This window comes from Chiloscyllium plagiosum, chromosome 14 (assembly GCF_004010195.1).
Source record: "Chiloscyllium plagiosum isolate BGI_BamShark_2017 chromosome 14, ASM401019v2, whole genome shotgun sequence".
In the NCBI taxonomy this organism is placed as follows: domain Eukaryota; kingdom Metazoa; phylum Chordata; class Chondrichthyes; order Orectolobiformes; family Hemiscylliidae; genus Chiloscyllium; species Chiloscyllium plagiosum.
In genome coordinates, this window is record NC_057723.1 from 14,372,478 (window position 1) to 14,396,792 (window position 24,315).

The 24,315-nt window shown below is 42.9% G+C and overlaps 1 protein-coding gene across 1 annotated transcript in view; it reads right to left on the minus strand.

The window, feature by feature from the left end:
* Positions 1–23,850, minus strand: part of LOC122556509 (coiled-coil domain-containing protein 69-like) — a 64,170-nt gene extending 40,320 nt beyond the window's left edge. Inside the window, exon 1 of the mRNA XM_043703223.1 lies at positions 23,413–23,850. Coding sequence (XP_043559158.1) covers positions 23,413–23,460 — 48 coding nt within the window. The 5' untranslated portion in view covers positions 23,461–23,850. The remainder of the gene's footprint in view (positions 1–23,412) is intronic.
* Between the last annotated feature and the right edge of the window lie 465 nt (positions 23,851–24,315).

Sequence of the window (24,315 nt, forward strand, 5' to 3'; positions counted from 1 at the left end):
GACTGGGACAACATATCTATCCTGGGACAGGCTAAGCAAAGACATGCCAGAGAATTCCTAGAGGCCTGGCACTCCAACCACAACGCCATAAACAAACACATAGATCTAGATACCATCTATCAACCCCTCAGAAAATGAACAGGAAATGACATCACCACAAACCTCAGGAACCCCATCCAGGACAAACATATAAATAGAAAGCAGGAGACAGCAGCTTCGCTTCACTTGGAGGTTGCCACTAATGATGTTACCTAGCCAGGTAATGAAACGTCTGGATATCAAACCTACAGCTCAGTGAGCAAACCTACACCCTAAAGTAATTTGCTTTTATTATTTAGGGATATGATCACTGATTTACCAAACTGGGAAAGACTGGACTACATATCGATTTGATGTAGGCCAATCATAATGGAATCATTAGGGTGGAAATAGAAATATGGTGAATTTTACAACCTCGTACCTCCCTTTTTATTTGCCTGGACTACCAAATATTAAACCTTGTGGTTCAAGTTGTTGCTTGGGCTGATAAATGGCAAAGAACATGCGTGCCACACAAATTCTTGGCAATGACCATTTCTGATTAGAGGCAACCTAACCACTGACCTTTGACATTCAGTGGGGTTACCACCTCTGAATCCCACACTAAAATCAACATCCTTGGGGTTAGCATTGATCTGAAACTCAACTAGACTTGCGCTATAAATAAAGTAGTAACAATAGCAGTTCAGAAACTAGGAACACTGTCGCGAGTAACTCACCTCCTGACTCCCAAAGCCTGTTCACCATCTACAAGGCACAAGTCAGGAGTGTGATGGAATATACTGGATGAGTGCAGCTGCAACAGCACTCAAGAACCTTGACACCATCCAGAAAAAAGCAGCCCGCTTGATTCATACCACATCCATGAGCATCCAGCCCTTCCACCACTGATGATCAGTAGCAGCCGTGTGTATCATCTACAAGATGCACTGCGGAAGTTCCCCAAAAATCCTTAGACAGTTCCTTTCCAAACCCATAACCACTACCACCTAGAAGGACAACGGCAACAGATACATAGAACACCACTGCCTGCAAATTCCCTTCCAAACTACTCGCCATCCTGACTAAGTCATATATTACTGTGCCTTCAGTGTTGCTGAATCAAAATCCTAGAATTCCCTTGTGGGATTAGCTATAACACATGAACTGCAGCAGTTCAAGAAGGCAGCTCACCACCATCTTCTCAAGGGCAACTCAGGATGGGCAATAAATGCTAGCCAGCCAGCAACGCCCACGTCCCACGAGTGAATAAATAAATTCAAAAGATGATATTTCTAAATTAACTAACTCCTCACTGAACAGAATAGAATAGAATCCCTACAGTGTGGAAACAGGTCATTCAGCCAAACAAGTCTACACTGACTCTTTGAAGAACATTCCGCGCCCCCTCACCCCAGACTCATCCTCCCTACCCTATTCCGATGGCTAGCCCACCTAGCCTACACATCTGCAGACACTACGGATAATTTAGCATGGCCAATCCACCTAACTTGCATATCTTTGGATTGTGGGAGGAAAGCTGAGCAGCTGGAGGAAACCTACACATAAGAAAAATGTGCAAATTCCACACAGACAGTCACCCAAGGCTGGAATTGAACTCAGGTCCCTGGCACTGTGAGGTAGGAGTGCTAACCACTGAGCCACAGTGCTGCCCCAAAGATTTGACCCCTGGACCTCTCGTGTGTCTGCTATCCACCCAAGGCAAGAATCATAGCTCAAGACCAATAAGTCATGGCATGAAATTGAATTGGCTTTCTCTTAAACTTTATAACCAAAAGCTGAGTGCAAACAAAACGTTCTTCAAAATCTATTCATTTTTTGAACTGTAGCCAAAAGGCCAGGCAAAAGCAGCTGGCACTGATGTCCAAATACTCGTTGAACACGAGCCAACCCACACAAACAGGCTAACTGTTGGAACCTTTGTAGCTCTACTGGAACCACTGGACACTGTTACTATGAACACCACACTGTCACTAACGTAGTAACAGTGATCAAATCTGTCCCCAGTCATCCAATAAAGCTCATTTACTTTCACAATCTGTTATATGTATTAGATTATACACTTGGAGGCAATGTCATAATAGTTAAAAATGTGGAATATCAATCTTAGAATGCAAATATCCAATTTTAATACCAGGGACCTTCATGGATAATTTTAAAAAATCAAACACATGGACTTAAAATAAAAAACTCAACATCAGCTGACCTCAACTTATTCCATCTTCATGAAACCAAGGCGAGATAAATAAACATAGAATGAACTGAGATTAACATTCTCAAAAGGCATTCAAACTCAAAAATGTACGTCCTGTTTGATTTACATCTTTAAAGATAAGTTCTTTTATGTTGGAAATGAAAGAGTTGTCTGCAAATCATCCAGCTTGGAAAACAATAAGCCCAACACAGGAAAACATGAATGAGCTGTATTTCAAGCAATTGTTTAAACTACATACACATGTTTGTGCCTGTGTATGATGTTGCATCCTATTATTTTTCTCATGGTTAACAAGTAATAAAATTGTTCTTCCTTTCATTAATGAAATCTTGTAATTAGTTCCTTGTTTGATTTTGGTTTACTAACAAACTACATTTTTTGGAGAGAGGTATAGCAGTGTGTTAGACGTAATTTAAAATCTTTGCTGCAACCAAGACGTTTACAAAGAGGTAGCCATTTTACTTGGTCATAGCAGTATATCAAGGTGCTCAAATCCAAAGAAACTAGAAATACATATGCCTTCTAGCTGATGTCTTCTTTTCACTGAAAAAGTGAAAAGTTCCATTCGGCTGAAAGGAACTGCAAATGTCCCTTCAACTGACAGAGTCATACAGAATGGAAACAGATCATTTGCCCCAACCTGTCCATGTTGACCCGACATTTCAATCTGATCTAGTCCTATTTGCCAGTACTTGGCCCTTATCCCACTAAACCCTTCCTGTTCATATATCGATCCAGATACCTTTTAAATACTGTAATTGTACCAGTCTCCACCACTTCCTCTGGCAGCTCGTTCTATACTTGCGCCACTCAGGTTCTTTTTAAATCTTACCCCTTTCTGTTTAAATTAATGCCCCTTAGTTTTGAATTCCCCCACTCAGGGATAAAGACCTTGGCTATCCACTCTATCCATGCTCCTCATGAGTTTACAAACCTCTATAAGATCACCCCTCAGCCTCTCTTGCTCCAGGGGAAAATAGCACCAGCTTCTTCAGCTTTTCCCTATATCTCAAAGAGGCCAATCCTGGCAACATCCTTGTAATTTTTTTCTGACCCCTCTCAAGTTCAACAATATTCTTCCTCTGGAAGGGCAATGAGAATATATGCAGTGTTCCAAAAGTGACCTTGAAGTCTGTACAACTTCAACATGACATTCCAACTCCTATACTTAATGTTCTGACCAATGAAGGCCAGCGTGCCAAATGCCTTCTTCATCACCCTGTCTACCTGTGACTCCACTTTCAAGGAACAATGCACCTGCACCCCAGTAGAAGACACAGTGTGGTGGTAGAGGGTTGCTTTTTAAACTGCAGACCTGTGACCAACGATGTGCCACAAGGATCAGTGCTGGGTCCCCTGCTTTTTGCCATTTATATAAGTGATTTGGATGTGACTATAGGAAGCATAGTCATTAAATTTGCAGATGGCACCAAAATAGGTGGTTACTGGACAGCAAAGAACATTATCCCAGAGTACAATGAGACATTGGTCAGATGAGCTAATGACCGAGGAGTCGCAGGTCCAATTTAAATTAGATAAATGTGAAATAATTCATTTGGAAAGGGAAACCAGGGCAAGACTTTTACTGTTAATGGTAGGGCCCTAGAGAGTGTTACCAAACAAAGAGACCTGGGGTGCAGGTGCATGGTAGTGGGTAAGTTGTTGGAGAGGATTCTAAATGGACAGGATTAACATGCATTTGGAAAGGCAAGGTACGATTAGGGAGAGTCAACATGGATTTGTGCATGGAAATTGTGTCTCACAAACTTGAATTTTTCCAGGAGGTGATGCAGGAGATTGATTAAGGTAGAGCAGTAGACGTTGTCTATATGGACTTCAGCAAAGCATTCAACATGGTTTCATATGGTAGACTGGTTAATAAGGTTAGATCATATAAGATCCAGTAGGATCTAGCCAATTGGATACAAAATTTTGTATGTCTTATCACACCTTGCCTTTCCAAATGCATGTAAATCCTATCCCTTAGAATCCCCTTCAACAACTTCCCCACCACTGATACAAGGCTCACCAGTCTATAGTTCCCTGGCTTTTCTTTCCTGTCTTTCTTAAATAATGGCACCACATTAGTCAACTTCCAGTCTGCCAGGACCTCACCTGTGGTTGTCAATGACACAAATATTGCAGTAAGAGGCCCGCGATCTCTTCCCTAGCTTCCCACAAAGTTGTTGGAAATACCTGATCAAGTCTCAGGGATTCATCTACCTTTAAGCATGTTTAAGACCTACAGCACCTCCTCTTCTGTAAAATGGATTCTTTTTAAGATATCACTATTTATTTCCCCAAGTTCAAAAGCTTCAGTGTCCTTCTCCACAGTAAAAGCTGACATGAAATGTTTGTTTAGTATCTCATCCATCTTTTGTGTATCCCCACATAGACGGTTACATTGACCTCTAAGCAGCTCAATTCTCTCCCTAGTTACTCTTTTGCCCTTAGCATATTACAGAATCTCTTTGGATTCTCCCTAACCCTACTTGCCAAAGTTATCTCATGTCCCATTTTTGCCCTCCTGACGTCCCTCTTAAGTATACTCCTGTTATTCGTGTATTCCTCTAGGGATTCACTCGACCCCAGCTGTCCATACCTGACCAGAGCCTTAATTTCTCCAATCATCCAGCATTCCTTACACCTACTAGCCCTGCCATTTACACTAACAAGAATATATTGTCTCTGAACTCATTTTCTCATTTTTAAAGGTCTCCCACTTTCCAACGATCTCTTTACATGCGAATAGTCTCCCCCAATCAACTTTTGAAAGTTCCTGTCTGATACCGTCAAATTTGGCGTACTCCAATTTAGAATTTTAACTTTTTGATCACATTTTCTTCTCAATTTCCTTTGATTACTGGGGGCCTATAATACAGTCCCAACAAGGTGATCATCCCGTTCTTATTTCTCATTTCCACCCAAATAACTACACTGGATGATCTCCCAGGCATATGCTCCCTAAGTGCAGCTGTAATGTTATCCCTAACCAAAAACATCACTGCCTCCTGAGGTAAATGCAGTTTAATTTATCAGTCATCATCTCCTTCTTGGTCAAGCTCTTATCTGCTTTTGAGAAAGCGTGTACTGTAGATGCTGGAGATCAGAGTCGCGAGTGTGTTGTTAGGAAAGCACAGCCAGTCAGGCAGCATCTGAGCAGCAGGAGAATTGATGTGTCGGGCAGAAGCCCTTCATCAGGAATGAGGATTGTGGGCTGGGGCTGAGAGATAAATGGAAGGGGGGGTTAGGTTGGGGGAAGGTAGCTGGGAAAGCGATATGTGGATGAAGGTGAGGGAGAAGGTGATAGGTCAGAGGAGGGAGTGATGGACAAGTCAGGAGGGCAGTGCTGAGTTGGAGGCTTGGGACTGGGATAATGCGAGGGTGGGGGGGGAAATAAGGAAGCTGTTGAAATCTACATTTATCCCGTAAGCTTGCAGGGTCCCAAGGCAGAATGAGGCGCTCCTCTTCCAGGCGTTGGGTGGTAATGGTTTGGCAGTAGAGGAGAATCAGGACCTGCATGTCCTTGACGGAGTGGGAGGAGGAGTTAAAGTGTTCAGCCACGGGCCGGTGGGGTTGGTGGGTACAGGTGTCCCAGAGATGTTCTCTGAAACGATCCACAAGAAGGCATCCTGTCTCCCTGATGTAGAGAAGACCACACTGGGTGCAACGGATGCAGTAGATGACATTGGTAGAGGTACAGATAAATTTCTGACTGATGTGGAAAGATCCCTTGGGGACTTGGATGGAGGTGAGGCAAGTGGTGTGGGCGGAGGTTTTGCACTTCCTTCGGTGGCAGGGAAAGGTGCCAGGAGTGGGGTGTGGGCTGGTGGGGGATGGGGACCTGATGAGGGAGTAGCAGAGGGAATGGTCTCTTCATAATGCTGATAGAGGTGAGAAGGGAAATATATATCTCTGGTGGTGGGGTCCATTTAGAGGTGGCAGAAGTGGCGGAGGATGATGCGTTGTATGAGGAAGTTGGTGGGATGGAAGGTGAGGACGGGGGTGGGGGGGTTCTGTCCTTATTGCATTGATTTATCTCTCAGCCCCCAGCCCACAAGTCTCATTCCTGATGAAGGGCTTATGCCTGAAACATCAATTCTCCTGCTCCTCGGATGCTGCCTATCCTGCTGCATTTTCACAGCAACACACACTCGACTCTTATCTGCCTTTGACAGTTTGACCTGCTCGCCTTATCTACTGCTCGCCTTATCTACCACACTCAGAATTTCCCCTTTTCTCACTATCACTTTGGTTCCCACCCCCACCCCACCCTTTCCTAATTTCAAACCTCCCGAGTAGAACGAGCAAATCTCCTTGCAAACACATTGGTCTCCTTCCAATTCAGGTGGAACCGTCCCTCTGATATAGGTCCCCTCGATGATCCAAAAATGTGAATCTTTGCCCCTTGCGCCAGGTCCTCAGCCACACATTCATCTGCTCTGTCCACTTATTCTTGCTCTCATGAGCACATGGCACTGGGAGTAATCCAGATATTACTACCTTTGAGGACTTACTTTTTAACTTCCTGCCTAGTTTCCTTCATTCTCTCTGCAGGACCTCATCCCTTTCTCTATCACTATCATTGACACCAATGTGCACAACGACCTCCTCCTGGTCACTCTCCCCTTTCAGAATGTTCTGTACCCTCTCCGAGACATCCTGTCACTGACACCAGGGAGGCAACATACCAGCCTGATGTCTTGCTGACAGCTGCAGAAATGTCAGTCTGTACCCCAGACTAGATAGTCTCCTGTTACAATCAAATTGCTTGGAAACGGACATATAGAGCCAGTCACGGTACCAGAAACCTGGCTCCCAGTCCTCAACTCCCTTGAGAGGCCAACTCCTGCTAGAGTATCCAAAACAACATATCTGTTTGAGATGGGTGGGGGGGGCACCAGAGGAGGCACCTGCACTACCTGGCTAACTCTCCTGCCATTCCTACCAGTTCACCTCGTTAGGCAATGGCCTAAATGATATTATCGCTAGACTATTATTCCAACCTCCCAGGTAATGTTCTGGGGATCTGGGTTCGATTCTCATCATGGCAGATAGCATTATTTAAACTCAGCAAAATTTAGAATCTAAATGATGACTGTGAATCCATTGTTGGTTTTTGGAAAAACCCATCTGGTTCACTAGTGTCCTTTAGGGAAGGAACCTGTCATCTTTAGCCGGTCTGGCCTACTTGTGCCTTCAGACCTAGAGCAAGGGTTGACTCTTAACTTCCCTCTGGACAATTAGGAATAGGCAATAAGTGCTGGCGTATTCATCCTGTGACTGATTTTTTCAAAAAAAAATCTAGGACAGTATCTATGGGGTTTCCACCTTCCTTAAACTGCCATCCATCACAGCCTCTTGTAAAACTCTTCAGTGCCTCTAACTGCTGTTCCATCTGATCCAAGCAGTCCAATAGGATTCGCAACCAAATACACTGCCTTCAGATACAATCTCCCAACATGACATGTATATTTGAATAGAAGCTTAGGGACCTTGACAACAACAGGAGAAACTGTCCCAGAGGCTGGAAGAGATGATGTATCATTTGAGGTCTGATTGCACCAACTGACTTATGCTTGTGCTGAACGCACAAATTGTCAGTAAAGTCCGGTATGCCCAAGCTCTGGCACCGGAGCTTAATGCTCCATGCCCACTGCTTCCAAGTCCACACAATATTAGCTCTCTGTTGTAGAAGGTACCTGTTTATACAATGTTCCTAGTTTCGTGTGTAAGTGTGGGTGCATAAAATACTACACGTTTGACAGAATGGGGTATCTGCAGTTCAATGTCACATAAAACCACTATGCCCTGTTTGTAAGGCGAAGACTTCTTATTTTGCATTTGAAGGGAAGAGAGTACAATGCATAAAGAGTGAAGTAAAACCAGGGAGTTCAAGGTGCACGACCGTATCAAGACACCAGAGAAACTGCGTCGGGACACCAGAAAGAGGATGTTGAGGTTAAACGGCAAACAGTGCCCACAGCATTAGATGGAGCTGAAGGAGAGACCAATATTGGATTAGTGGCCCTCCAGAAAGGACATTATTGGGCTGCATCCTTTTCCTAAAATAGACTTTCACACGTGCATCTGAACTGGTGAGGCACTTCACTCCTTCCCCTCCTACCCCATTGAGTAGCGGTGAAAGGTCCAAAGATGTCACTTTGAAGGAGTGTAGTACAGTGGTGACCCCTCTCCCTGTCCTTCAGACACACAAAAGAACCATTTTCAAATCCTCACCTTAGATTCCTGATCTTTGGAGCACTTATTTCACTACAACATTGACTCTCTCTCTCTCCTCTGGTATTCTGCACTGTCACAATTTTTACTTCTACTCATTCTTATGCTTTGGATTCTGCTGGGAGACAGTTATGAAGAGATGATTTTCACTGACCCAGTAAAATGGATTGAGGACTCAGCAGTGTCAAGTCAGCTGGCAGAGGCATTGCTCTGTCCTTCTGTTGGAGGGAGGAAAGAAATCGGGGCCAATTTCCAATCTGCAAGACCATTTTCTCTCTGGGACTCTAAACACAATTCCATTGCAGTGACAGAATCGCATAGCAGGAATGTGCACAAACATGCTATCAACTCAACAGAGGCAACTGAAAATTCATTGCTTGGAAACAAAGAAATATTTACACTTGTGGTTACATGGAGTGTGGTGTTGCTTCATAAGCACTTTTATACAAGTCTAGGTTGAAAACAATTGTGGTGCCAAATTATTCACTGTGCTTTCCAGTCAGCAGCACGCCTCCTTTAACGTGCATTGTAGCCTCATAAGTTATTTGGCAATGTGACATGTGAGATAATGGTATCAAAAATGGGTTTCGTTTCACACCATCTCTCATATTGTTGCAAGTTGTTTTGGTGTAAAAGTGTTGAGAATGAATCCAGCTAAGTTTTGGTTTGTTTATTTCATATCTTCCCACTCACTCTTCTTTTCCTCTGCAGGGGATAGCGGCAAGTGCTGGAAGGGTTAGTAGGCTGATTATCAATCTGGTGAACCTTGTCATGAGCACTCCAGGTATAGCCAACAAGTCCTAAAGTGCAGCTTGAGCTTCGAGACCTTGTCTTGGTGGGAGGACCACTACTATCTGCACCAGAGACTCTGCTCAGCTCAGGGATGAGGGAACATAGAGTCATACAAACGTACAGCATAGAAACAGATCCTTTGGTTCAACTCGTTCATGCCGATCAGATATTCTAAATAAATCAAATCCTGTTTGCCAGCGCTTGGCCCGTAACCCTCTAAACTCTTCTTATTCATATGCCCATTCAGATGCCTTTTAAATGTTGCATTATACCAGCCTCCACCACTTCATTCCATATCTGCACCACCCTGTGTGAAAAAAATGCCCCTTTTCCCCTCTCACCTTAAATCTATGCTCTCTATAGACAATAGGCAATAGGTGCAGGAGTAGGCCATTCTGCCCTTCGAGCCTGCACCACCATTCATTATGATCATGGCTGATCATCCTCAATCAGTATCCTGTTCCTGCCTTATCCCCATATCCCTTGATTCCATTATTGTTGAGAGCTCTATCCAACTCTTTCTTAAACGAATCCAGAGACTGGGCCTCCACTGCCCTCTGGGGCAGAACATTCAACACAGCCACCACTATCTGGGTGAAGAAGTTTCTCCTCATCTCTGTCCTAAATGGCCTACCCCTTATTTTTAAGCTGTGTCCTCTGGTTCGGGACTTATCCATCAGCGGAAACATGTTTCCTGCCTCCAGAGTGTCCAATCCTTTAATAATCTTATACGTCTCAATCAGATCCTCTTCTAAACTCAAGGGTATACAAGACCAGTCGCTCCAAACTACCTGTTGTACCTGCATGCTTACCTTCATTGACTGGTGTACAAGAACACCCAGATCTCTTTGTACTTCCCCTTTACCTAACTTGACTCCATTTAGGTAGTAATCTGCCTTCCTGTTCTTGCCACCAAAGTGGATAACCATACATTTATCCACATTAAACTGCATCTGCCACGCATCTGTCCACTCACCTAACCTGTCCAGGTCACCCTGTAATCTCCCAACTTCCTCCTCACATTTCACCCTGCCACCCAGCTTAGTATCATCAGCAAATTTGCTAATGTTACTATTAATACCATCTTCTACATCATTAATATATATTGTAAAAAGTTGTGGTCCCAGCACTGATCCCTGTGGTACTCCACTGGTCACCGCCTGCAATTCCGAAAGGGAGCCGTTTATCACTACTCTTCGTTTCCTGTCAGCCAAGCAATTTTCAATCCAAGTCAGTACTTTGCCCCCAATACCATGCGCCCTAATTTTGCTCACTAACCTCCTATGTGAGTCTTTGTCAAAGGCTTTCTGAAAGTCCAGGTACACTACATCCACTGGGATCTCCCTTGTCCATCTTCAGAGTTACATCCTCAAAAAATGCCAGAAGATTAGTCAAGCATGATTTGCCCTTCATAAATCCATGCTGACTCTGACCTATCTTGTTACTGCTATCCAGATGTGTCGTAATTTCATCCTTTATAATAGACTCCAGCATTTCCCACCACTGAGGTCAGACTAACTGGTCTATAATTTCCTGCTTTCTCTCTCACTCCTTTCTTAAAAAGTGGTAGACCATTAGCCACCCTCCAATCCGCAGGAACTTATCCTGAATCTATCGAACTCTGGAAATAATCACAACGCATCCATGATTTCTCGAGCCACCTCCTTCAGTACCCTGGGATGTAGACCATCAGACCCCGAGGACTTATCAGTCTTCAGACCTAACAGTCTCTCCAACACCAATTCCTGGCAAATATAAATTCCCTTCAGTTCAGGTCCTTCAGCCACTGTTACCTCTGGGAGATTGCTTGTGTCTTCCCCAGTGAACACAGATCTGAAGTACTAATTCAACTCTTCTGCCATTTCTTTGTTCCCCATAATATATTCCACTGTTTCTGTCTTCAAGGGCCCAATTTTAGTCTTAACCATTTTTTTGCCTTTCACATACCTAAAAAAGCTTTTACTATCCTCCTTTATATTCTTGGCCAGTTTACCTTCATACCTCATTTTTTCTCTGTGTATTTCCTTCTTAGTAATCCTCTGTTGTTCTTTAAAAGCTTCCCAGTCCTCCTTTTCCCACTCATCTTTGCTATGTTATACTTTTTCTTTTTTGACTTTATATGTTTCTTAACTTCCCTCGTCAGCCACACCCACCCCTGCCTCCTCATAGGATCTTTCTTCCTTTTTGGAATGAACTGATCTTGCACCTTCTGCATTATACTCAGGAATATCTGCCATTGTTCCTCCACTGTCATCCCTGCTAAGGTATTGCACCATTGAACTTTGGCCAGCTCCTCCCTCATAGTTCCATAGTTCCCTTTATTCAACTGAAATATTGTCACTACCGATTGTACCCTCACCCTTTTAAATTACAGATTGAGGCTTATTGTATTATGGTCACTACCTCCTAACGGCTCCTTCACTTCGAGGTCCCTGAACAATTCTGGTTCGTTGCACAATACCAGATCCAGAATTGCTTTCTCCCTGGTAGGCTCCAGCACCAGCTGTTCCAAGAATCCATCTTGGAGGCACTCCACAAAGTCTCTTTCTTGAGGTCCAATACCATCCTGATTCTCCCAGTCTACCTGCATGTTGAAATCCCCCATCACAACTGTAGTAACATCTTTGCAACAGGCCAATTTCAGCTCCTTATTCAACTTACACCCTACCTGTGGATAACTCCCAAGAGGGTCTATCTACCTTTAGAACTTCTCAGCTCTATCCATACTGACTCTACATCCCCTGATTCTAGTTTTAGACTCCCTCACCTTGGGGAAAAGACCTTGTCTATTCATCCTATCCATGCCTCTCAAGATTTCATATACCTCTATAAGGCTACCCCTCAGCCTCCAACCCTGGCAACATTTTTATAAATCCCTTCCGAACCTTTTCAAGGTTCACAAAATCCTTCCTATAGAAGGGAGACCAGGATTGCAAGCAGTCATCCAAAAATGACCTAACCAATGTTCTGTACAGCCGCAACATGACCTCCCAACTTCTATCCTCAATGCACTGACTAATAAAGGCAAACATACCAAATGTTTTCTTCACTACCCTGTCTAACTGGGACTCCACCTTCAAGGAATTAAGAACTTGCACTTCAAGGTATCTTTGTCCAGCAACACTCCCCAGGAACTACACTGCCTCATTCCTTTCCACCACACAAGTGCCAGGCACTGACCATCCCCCTCAGGGCATGGGAACACCATCAACTGCATTTCCCCATCCTCGTCACACAGATCATCCTTGGAGGGACACACACTCCTTCTCTGTCACTGGGTTAAATTCCTGAAACTCAATCCCAACAACACCGTAGTATATGACAACATGGACTACAAAGATTCTAGAAGATGATCCACCATTTCCTCATGATCAATAAATGCTGCCCTTGCCAACTGCACTCTCTAGAAAGAATTAAGAAAAAAAATCAGCTTTGCATAAACTTTAATTCCTTTTCAGAATTGGCTGTCATGCATCTTCCTCATGGCCTTCTTTGACAGGACAACAGATTGTATGAACCTTCATAAAAGACAGCGGTCTACTGAACAGTGTTTTCCACTTTCCCAAATTTGATCCTGGAAGACTTGCAAAAGGAAGCTGCCCTAAACTATATTTCTGATTAGCAGATAGGTTATAAATTAACCATGATTTTATTGAATAGTAGAATATGCTGAAGAGGCTGAGTTCAAAACCCATCATGGTAGTGGAAGGAATTTAAATTAAATGAACAAATCTGCAGCAACATATCTGGTAAACAATAAGTTTCATCTAAAAATCATCTGGTTCAGTAATGTTCTTCAGGAAAGGAAATTTGCTGTCCTTTTTGGGGTACAGATTTGATGGGCCAAAGGACTTCTTCTGAACTGTAATACTTACCTAGTGTGAATGACTTGTGACCCCAGAATCACTGTAAGTCTGACTCTTAACTGCCCTCTGAAATGGCTTAGTAAGTGCATAAACCACAAGGGAAATTGTGAAAAACAAAATCACTGGAGTAACCATTCCAGATGGATCTAGGCACAGGAACCACCAGCGAGAAGTAGAGATGGAATCAATGAATGGAGGGTTGGCTTGTGTGATGGACAGTTCGCAACTCTCTGTAGTTTCTTACGGTTCTGGGCACAGCAGTTGCTCTACCAAGCCGTGATACATCCACATAGAATGCTTTCTATGGTGCATTTATAAAAATTGGCAAGTGTCTTTATGAACATGCAGAATTTCCTTGAAATACTGAGGAAGTAGAGGCATCGTTGATCTTTCTTGACTGTCGCATCAACATGGGCAGATCAGGACAGATTTTTGGTGATCATTGCTCCTGGGAACTTAACCCTCTTTTGACCATCTCCACCTCAGCTCCATTGTAGATTGGGGTGTGTCCTTCATTTTGCTTCCTGACATCAATGACCAGCCCTTTCATTTTGCTGATGTTGAGGGAGAGTTTGCTATCTTTACACCATGACAGATAGTTAGTAACCTAGTTGACCACTTGTTAATCTGCCTGTCACAGATTAATCTGTCCACTGAGCAACTACTGCACAATCCTTGTGGAGACCAAGCCCCATCTCCACATTGAGTTCTACATTGAATAATGGAGGGTAGGCTATCACCATGCTACTGTGTCTGCGCGGGTTTCCTCCAGGTGCTCTCGCTTCCTGCCACAATCCAAGGATGTGCAGATCAGGTGAACTGGCCATGCTAAATTGCCCATAGTTTTCAGGGATATGTAGGTTAGGTGCATTGGTCAGAGGTAAATATAGGGTAAGGGAATGGGTCTGGGTGGGTTACTCTTCAGAGGGCTAGTGTGGACTTGTTGAGCTGAAGGGCCAGTTTCCACACTGTAGAGATTCTATGCTAAATGAGTTGGACTTAGAATATGGAGCATTTTAAAACTGAAAATCTTTAGCAGCATCTGAACTGCATTCAGCCACAATCTGTAACTACATGGACCCATACATCCCACACTTGAACATTCCCTTCAAACCAGAGGACTAACCCTACTTCAATGGAGGGCATGTCACAAGCAATACCAAAAAATGAGGTGCCAAACTGTAGCAGTATCAACACGGGACTGCAATCAACAGAAACACCATGCAATAGGCAGGGCAAAGTGGCTTCACAACTAGTCAGTTGTAAGCTCCGCAGTTTTGTCACATTCGAACATGTAGGATAGTTGACACTTTAACAACTCGCTCGAGGAGGAGGTTCAGCATATGTTCCGATCCTTGATGATGGCACATTACATCAGGTCAAGACAAACATTTGCAACTATTTACAGTCAGAATGGATAATCCGTCTCAGTCCCTTCATAAGGCCTCCAAGGTCAGTTCAGCTCATTTGATCCACTTTGCTAATTATCAAGAAATGGCTGAAGGCACTGGATGCTGTAAAGGCTGTGTATTTTCACAATACTCTAGCTGTAGTTCTGACAATTTCTGCTTCAGAACAAACCATGCTCCTAGTCAAACTTTTCTAGTGCAGTTACAAAATTGGCATTTACCCAGCAATGTGAAAACTTGTTTATGTACGCCCTGCCCATGAAAAGCAGGACATATCTTTGCAGCTATTTACCACTCCTCGTTTGTCCTCACAGTAAAATGATAGAGTGTTGTCTTTTGTGCACTTATCCAGCAACATCCGACTCACCAACACTCAGTTCAGATTCCACCAGGGCTACTGGACCCCAGAGCTCTTGACTGCCAAATATAGACAAGCGGGCTGATTTCCAGAGGTCAAATAAGTAATTGAGCATGACATTAGGCAACATTTGACCTAATATACCATCAAGGAGACCTAACAAAATGGAAGTAATTGATAATCAGGGATCTCTCGCCAATGATTGAAGTCCTACCTAGCATAAAAGTAGATGGTCATGGTTGTTGGAAGTCAGTCAGTTCAGTCTGAGGGCATTATCTTGAGAGGCATTTCCAGCAATGTACTAAATCTGTCCTTCAGCATAAGGTATTAGTGGGATGTCCACTGATGAGTGAACAGTGTTCAGCTCTATTACAACTCCTCAGATATTGAGGCAGCCTGTGTCCACATGCAGTAAGACATTCAGATATAAGCTGATGAGGGTAAATAACATACACAGACCTTAAGTGGCAGGCAATGGCTAGTTCTAACAAGAGAGAATTTAAGTATTTCTTTTGACATATAGCTATCACTATATCCCAACCATCAATATCCTAGAAATTAGCACGTACCACTAATGTAGTATTATATGGCTACCTAGGATACAACAGCAGGTCAGAGGATGGAATTCTGTTTCGCATAATTCATCATAATCTCCCAAAAGGTGTTTACCAGCTACAAGACACAAATCAGGTGAGTGATGAAATATTTTTCATATGCCTGGATGAGTGCAGGGCGGTATTCATGAAGCTCAGCACAAAGCAGCCCACCTAATTGGTATCACATACATCACCTTAAACACCATCAATGCACAGTGGCAATGGTATGTACCACCTTCAAGATGCACTACTGCAATTCACTAAGACTCCTTCAAAAGCACCATCCAAATTCACTACCTCTACTCCCAAGAATGACAAGGGCAGCAGACACGTGATAACACCAACACCTCCAATTTCTCCTCCGAGTCGCTCACCATCCTGACTTGGAACAAAATGCTCTTCTTTCACTGGCACTGTGCCAAATCCTCAAAGTCCCTTGCTAACAGCACTGCAGGTGTAATTAGGAATGGGTAATCCCTGGCCTTCCATGACACTAACATCAGACACATAAATTAAGAGAAGTTATAGCTGAATGCCTGTTAAAAAAGTTGTTGATATTAAAATGCAACAATCATTCAACTACTATGATTGATACTCTTCACAAGCAGTTTCCCACTTGTGTACTGTAGGTTGTAAACACACCTTGGAAAGTCATCGTGAATTACACAAAACAGAAGTCCCAGACTGACCTGCAAGCATCAATTTGTACTTTCAATGCAATTATGATTTTGGGTAAGGGTGTCTGGTTTCTTATTGCTACATTTAAATTTTATGCCAGGTTAAAAAAAGTCACTTGATTCAGCTTCCATTTGTGCATACAATCATTCGGAAGGGTGTAACATGAGGCTTATCATTATCAAAACACTTTACATTTAGAGCTGCATCTTGTTTCTTAGTTACACAAACTACTTCATTATGACTGGATTGACAAAATTGTTTTGAATATCACAGAGTTTTAGAGACATTGATTGGGGTGACTAGACAAACGTGTTTAAAAGAAAAGTACAAAACAGTGAAAGGAATTGAAGGATCTATCAATAGGATGAGATGAAGTAAATAATTTTAACCAATTATCTCAAAAGCAGTTATTTAGAAGATTGAGCTGTGAAGAATGAATAAGAAAACAACCGAGGGTTAGGAACAGTTTGTGAGTGGGCAAATATCTGACAAAAACGGGCAATAAAGTAGGAAAACGTGAAAGTGTCCATTTTGGCAGAGGGAAGAAAAAAAAAGGGTATCTAAATGGTAAAAGATTACAGAGCTCTGAGATGCAGAATAATGTGGGTGTCCTAGTGCATGAAGATTCATATGCAGGTATGGCAGGCCAGTAGGATAAAAGTAACAGAATGTTATTATCACAAGGAAAATTGAGTGCAAAAGTAGAGCGGTATGCTTCAATTCACCATGGTGTAGAAGAATCTAGAACTAGGGAAAGCTGCTTAAAAATAAGGGGTTGCCTGTGTAAAACTGAAGAGGTTATTTTATTTTTCTCCCAGAGGGTCATGCGTCTCTGGAAATCCATTCTCCAGGAGGTGGTGGACGCCGAACCTTTGTATATTTTTAATCCAGAAGTAAATGGATTCTTGACAAGCAGGAAGGTGAAGTGTTATTAGGGATAGGTGGGTATGTGGAATCATTAAATTGAATGCTAGAGCAGTCCCTATGGGCGGAGTGGCCAACTCTACTGACATGTTTTGCAATTCAGATGTAATTAAAGAAAGCTTGTGCTAAAATTAAATATTAAATAAAGTAATGCGGAAAATCTGAACTAAAACAGACAATGCTGGCAGCATCTGACCTGGGAAATGGTCATGGACCTGAAAAGTTAACATTGCTTCTCCTGACAAATGCCGCGTGAACTGCTGAGCATTAGCGTTATGTTCTAGGGCTTTTTGAAAAGAATGAGAGAGGGGAAGAATTTTAGGGAGGCATTTCAGAGCTTAGGGACTTAAAAAAAGACCAGAATTAGACACGCATTAGGAGATTACAGATGGGGTCAGAGGGGCTCAAACTAGGCTCTGTGCTGCCCATTTCTTTCAGCCTTTCAAGGCTACACTTGTACATTTGCAATGAGAAATGCATTGGAACCATATTTACAAACTGGTAAGTGCCTCTAAACTGTAGCACAGCCAGATCATGACTTCAGTATTCTTGTAATTCTGATTTAATGACAGGAGTTCCCAGTTTGAAAGTCCAGGTTCCAGTCTATGACCTCACTTAACTTCATAACAGTTGCGCATCATTCAGGGATATGAAAAACAGCTCATTGGAATTAGCTGAAGGAATCTAACTTCACACAAACAAACAGTCTCGTTGCTTATTTCCAACTATTCCTGAAATTCTCAGGATTTTGGGTTATTTTCATACTTGAAATATCGAACCATGATCTTGAGGCTTTTTGTCTTGTACTCATTAGAACAAAAAATAACCAGAGAAAATCGGAGCAGGTATAGGTTGTTCAGCCGTTTCAGCCTGCTCTGCCATTCAATGTGATTGTGGCTGATCTTCCAACTCAGTACTCTCTCCCCACTTTCTCCCCACACCCTTTAATGACTTTATCCCTAAGAGCTATACCTAACACCTTCAATGTTTTACACTCAAGCACTTTCTGTGGCAGAGAATTCCATGGGCTCACCACTCTGAGTGAAGAAATTTACCCTCAACTCATTCCTAAACGACCTTAACCAGATCCTTCACGGTGACCCCTGGTTCTAGACTCCCCATCATCAGTTACATCCTTCCTACATTTTCCCTGTTAGAATTTTGTAGGTTTAGAAACTCATTTTCATAAACTCCAATGAACTTAATCTTAACTGATCCAGTCTCTCTTCATGCATCAGTCTTCCCATCTCAGGACTTAGTCTTCATTGTACTCCCTCCATGGCCTGAACAACCTTCCTCATATAAGGAGACCAAAACTGCAAGCAATACTCCAGTTTGGTGCCACCAAGGCCTTGGACATTTGCTGTAGGACAGAATGGCTAAAATACCAAATCTCAAAAGTGAACAACAATTACACTGCCAGTCTTTGGAATACATGGTCTATATTCTTAGAGTCATAGAGATGTACAGCATGGAAACAGACCCTTCGGTCCAACCCATCCATGCCGAGCAGATATCCCAACCCAATCTAGTCCCACCTGCCAGCACCCAGCCCATATCCCTCCAAACCCTTCCTATTCATATACCCATCCAAATGCCTCTTAAATGTTGCAATTGTACCAGCCTCCACCACATCCTCTGGCAGCTCATTCCATATACATACCACCCTGTGCGTGAATATATATATCTTTCCCCTCTCACTCTAAACCTGGGCGGCACGGTGGCCCAGTGGTTAGCACTGCTGCCTCACAGCGCCTGTAGACCCGGGTTCAATTCCCGACTCAGGCGACTGACTGTGTGGAGTTTGCACATTCTCCCCGTGTCTGCGTGGGTTTCCTCCGGGTGCTCCGGTTTCCTCCCACAGTCCAAAGATGTGCGGGTCAGGTGAATTGGCCATGCTAAATTGCCCGTAGTGATAGGTTAAAGGGGTAAAGGTAGGGGTATGGGTGGGTTGCGCTTCCACTTTCAAGGAGCTATGAACCTGCACTCCAAGGTCTCTTTGTTCAGCAACACTCCCTAGGACCTTACCATTAAGTGTATAAGTCCTGCTAAGATTTGCTTTCCCAAAATGCAGCACCTTGCATTTACCTGAATTAAACTCCATCTGCCACTTCTCAGCCCATTGGCCCATCTGGTCCAGATTCTGTTGTAATCAGAGCGGTGCTGGAAAAGCACAGCAGGTCAGGCAGCATCCGAGGAGCAGGAAAATCAAAGTTTCAGACAAAAGCCCTTCTTCAGGAAGAGAGGCAGGAAGCCTCCAGGGTGGAGAGATCTCCACCCTGGACGCTTCCTGCCTTTATTCTAGATGAAGGGCTTTTGCCCAAAACGTCGATTTTCCCGCTCCTCGGACGCTGCCTGACCTGCTGTGCTTTTCCAGCACCACTCTGATCTAAACTCTGGTTTCCAGCATCTGCAGTCCTCACTTTTGCCTAATTGAATACAAATACCACATATTGATTTATATGGCAGCCAAAATGTCGGGCATAGGCTAGATGTCCCAATGACTATTAAGCCATATTAAACTTTATATCTCTTCACTGTTTGCAACAGAGTTCTGACTGCACTCAATCAGCCCATATTTTGGAAACACAGGCATTTCTGGTGAAGGGCTTATGCCCGAAACATCGATTCTCCTACTCCTCGGATGTTGCCTGACCTGCTGTGCTTTTCCAGCACCACACTCTCGAAACACAGACAGTATCCAAAATTAGTTGTGCATCCCACTTACATATACAACACATATTCCTATGCAGGACATGTTTTTTTTAATTCCTTCATGGGATATGTGTATTACTAGCTGGGCCATATTTTATTGCTCAGCCCTAGTTGCCTTTAAAGCAGGTGATGGTAAGCTGCCTTCTTGAACCACTACAATCCATATGCTGTCAACCCATACAGTTAGGGAGGAAGTTCCAGGATTTTGACTCAGCAACACAGAAGGAACAACAATATATTTCCAAATCAGGATGGTGGGATTTGCAGGTATCGGTGAGCAGGTTGTTGCTAAGCAACTGCTGCTTCGTAGCACCTGTTGAGAACACCTTTCATCACCTAACTCATGATTGAGTAGTAATTGGCTGGGTTAGAGTTGTCCCACTTATTGTGTGTAGAACATACCTGGGCCATTTTCCACATTGTCAGGTAGATACCAGCGTTACAGCTGGACTGGAACAGCTTGGTGACGGGAATGACAAATTCTGGAGTACAATTTCAGTACTATCATCAGAATGTTGTCAGGGCCCATACTATTCAGTGCCATCAGCCGTTTTACAGAGTAAATCAAATTGGCTGAAGACTGGCATCTGTGATACTGGGGATCTCAGCAGGTGGCTGATGGATCATCCACTCGGTACTTCTTGCTGAAGGCTGTTGAGAATGCTTTAACCTTATCTTTTGGTCTGTTATGCTGGGCCCTCCCATTACTGAGGATAGAGATGTTCCAGTCCATTGTAAACAGAAAAAAAGACATGTTCTCACATTGTGCCTTCTTCAACCAAACAAATCCTTGGGGTCAGCCACTGTTTGCTGCATTCCCCATGTCAATACTCTGAGCAATCTGATGAATCAACTTGCCTTTGTATTTCAACAAAAGCTCAGCAGTTAGCTGTACCCTCAATTCTCCATGGCAATGCATCTACCAATCAGCACTCTCTTCTCACACAGTTTGAATTGTTCTTCCCTTGATTATTTGGGATTCGTGTGGTTCTGTCCTGATGAATGTCAAGACTAAAAGCTTCAACAATATGTCTATTTTTCATAATACTCAATGTTCTGTACAATTAAGTGACTATTTCCATACTTGCTTAAAGTTTCAGTTTCTACAGACAATGGTCAGGCCTTTGCTGAAGCTCTATTTTTGGTGACTTCAAACCTTGTGCACAAACCAGTTGCTTTCTGTTCCTGATTTGTATGCTCTTCCCTGACATTGAAGGTAAATGCGTGAATATGCAAAGGTCACAACGGAGAAGGATAAGCAGCTAGAAGAGGGAGGAGGAAGAGGAAGTGTGGAAGGGTTGTCAGGGAGCCCCCTCCCAAAAATGGCCATATTATCTCCTCCTTTGGAGTTATTTCCTTTTGCCTCTTGTGTATATTAACTTCTCCTCAGGAAAGAACAATGTGTGTCAGAGGATATCAATGTTTAGGTGATGCAGCTGTCACAGATGAACAGCTAGGAGAAAGTGAGGACTGCAGATGCTGGAGATCAGAGCTGAAAATGTGTTGCTGGAAAAGCGCAGCAGGTCAGGCAGCATCCAAGGAGCAGGAGAATTGACGTAGGGCTGAAGAAGGGCTCATGCCTGAAACGTCGATGCACAGATGAACAGTGCCAGTGTGTGCAAGCTGTGAGATGGGGATGTGACAGTACTCAGTGTGTGAAGTTGAAATAATACAGGACTATTGAGAGCCCTGATAGATAGAAATTGTTGGTTGCTGAGTGATGGAGATTTTGTCATTTAAGTAGCAGGTGAGGCTAGTTGGTTGGATATGATACTTAATTTACCCCCCTAACGTTGTCCACATGTGTGAAATCATTGCCCTAGATGGCATTCCTCTGGTCCTTCTTGAGGATATAGGAATTGTCTCCTTTCTGTCCTCTCCCTTTTATTGTCAGGAATTGTTTATTCTTCCAAAGCAAAATCTGTAAATGATCTAAGCACTGTCTGCAATGTACTTGCTCTTCAAAAGGGTTTAGGTAGTGAGATGTTCCAATGATACAGGTGCTAGTGTCTTGCAGGCATTCCACAGTGCGGGAAGCACTGACTGTGCACAGATAGCATGGAAGTTAGCAGATAGCTGATGTTGACACCCTTTGTGCAGCCCACTCTTGAATTACTTGCTGGTCTCAACCTCAGTATCAGTTTTCAGAAACTACCCAATGTAGCTTCCAGGGTGAAGCAAGGTCATGATGATTTGAATATAAGGATGTGATTAAAAATTGGTCTGCTACCCTTCCAGGCTTCACAGGCATGATTATCAAATGTTATTTTACACAAGTTATGATAGAGAGCAGAGGATTTTGAATGAGCTCAAGTTGATGGTGAATACAGAGGCAAGGCAGGGTACATGTGAAAAATCTATAACTCCATGTTTTTCTCTCCACAGATGCTCTGACTCGCTGTGTGCTTCCAGCATGTTATACTAAAAACAGTTACATATCTTTGGAGCAGAGCTGACTGGAAAGGAGTCTGTGTTAGAGCCAGCCACCTCACAGGTCTATAATATTGACCTCAGTATCAGTTTTCAGAAACTACCCAATGTAGCTTCCAGGGTGAAGCAAGGTCATGATGATTTGAATATAAGGGTGTGATTAAAAATTGGTCTGCTACCCTTCCAGGCTTTAGATGGCTCATTGGTCTGGAGGCCTCAAAAGTAGAAAATAGTAAATGCCTCCTGAGAAATAATTTCATCAACAGTTCAAGATCGTTTCAACGAGCTAGTTGCAAGGAAATGCTGCATTTTATTTGAAAACAAATGTTAATGTATGTTACAGAATTTACTGAAAGGGAGCATTTGTTCAAAATATGGTGCTACAAACGTGGAATTCCCACACTCTCTACCTATCTTTCTGTGATTCCTAAGTACGACTCTCACATTTCAGTGCTTCACATTTGAATTTAGTTTCCTATTTCCGCTTTCTCATCTTTTAAAACGGAAAGTTGAACCACTTCCTTCTCCTTGACACAGTCACACCTGATTTGGCTGAAAGCTTATTCTTGCATTGATGAAACTCCCTTCCCCTTCTATCATTTGCTAACGGGTTACTAGGCCCTCGGTTTCATCTTCTTCATATTAGAATCTGGTTGGTTGGATAGTGATAACTCATTTGGCTCCTCTTGTTATCTGTAGCCGTTGTAACAGTTGTACCAACTGATCCCTTCAAATGTATCTACAGACTGGAAACTTTCATAATCCCTGTGTGATTTAAGTCGCTAACAGTTATTTCCAGAGTAGCGATTTTTACTTCGAAAGACTATAGGAGTGCTGCCATTGCGGAAATGGAAATCACTTGTCAAACTCACATTACTATCTCTGCACTTCCAAGTTTCTCATAACAAAAGTAACACGTGAAATACTGGAGCTAACGCATGCTTCCTACTGTATACAGAAAAGTCCTGCTGGGGACCTTTCATATTTTGCCAGACGGATCTGTGAATATTTTAGACACTTGTTACAGACTTTCCACTCGTGGGTAACCATGTTACAGCGTGGCTTCTACTGACCAACAGCAAACGCTTGATTGACCTGCTTCCTCAATTGAAAACAAAACGTTCCCGGAATTAAGGAATCTGAGGCTTACCTTCTTACTAGATTTACAGCAGCATAACTTACTGCTACTGCTGCCCATTCTCCAGACTCAATGCCAGATATCTGCCTGTGAAAAAGCCTGTTGTCTGTAACACTGACGGCGAAACATTAAACCTTCAGCACTTAGTAACCCAATTGGTTTGAACTGAGCCCGGGTCTGCTGTTTGAACTTGTGCTTAACAGTTTGAGTTACCGTATGTACTGTAATGAACACGCCTTCAGGAAGCTATCAAACTATTGAAGTCCTATCGCCACGGTGTTTAAAAGAACACAGGAAGCTTAAAATAAAACAAATAGCGAACACAATAGTGAAGAGTCATTATCATCCTTTTGGGAGCATGGATTTTAGAAATAAATTTCAGGTGTGGTTCATTATTATACGACGCCCAATTGCAGGAAATGATCGTGGGAGGTGTCTGAAGATATCGAAAATTAAATGCAATAAGTACAAAAGGTACAGGGGATGTAAATATTGCCCTTATTGGATTCTGTTTGTTAGTGGTATAGGGGATTGTGCAGTCCTGTTTACTATTAGGAGTGTGTGGACAATGTGAATTCACGCATATCCAGAAGCTGAGAAAGGATTAGAGGTTCATGGGTTAATATCAGATCAACAATGGTGTAATATTGTAATATATGTAATATTGCAAATTGTCTTCTCTCTGAACGAATATGATTCACAATGACTATGGAAAGATTAAAGTTCAAGTGATCTGGAGTAACATCTTGCAGAGAACTCAAGTACAGAAGGTTCCTTGTTGATTAATGATGAAATGAGTGAGATAGGTAATTGCTATTTTCTCAGATGACCACTACTTGTATCCTGTAGTAATTGCCACCTCAACTATATGGTGATGCTGGGTAATGGCTGTTTGTGGTCACTTGTTGGTCACAA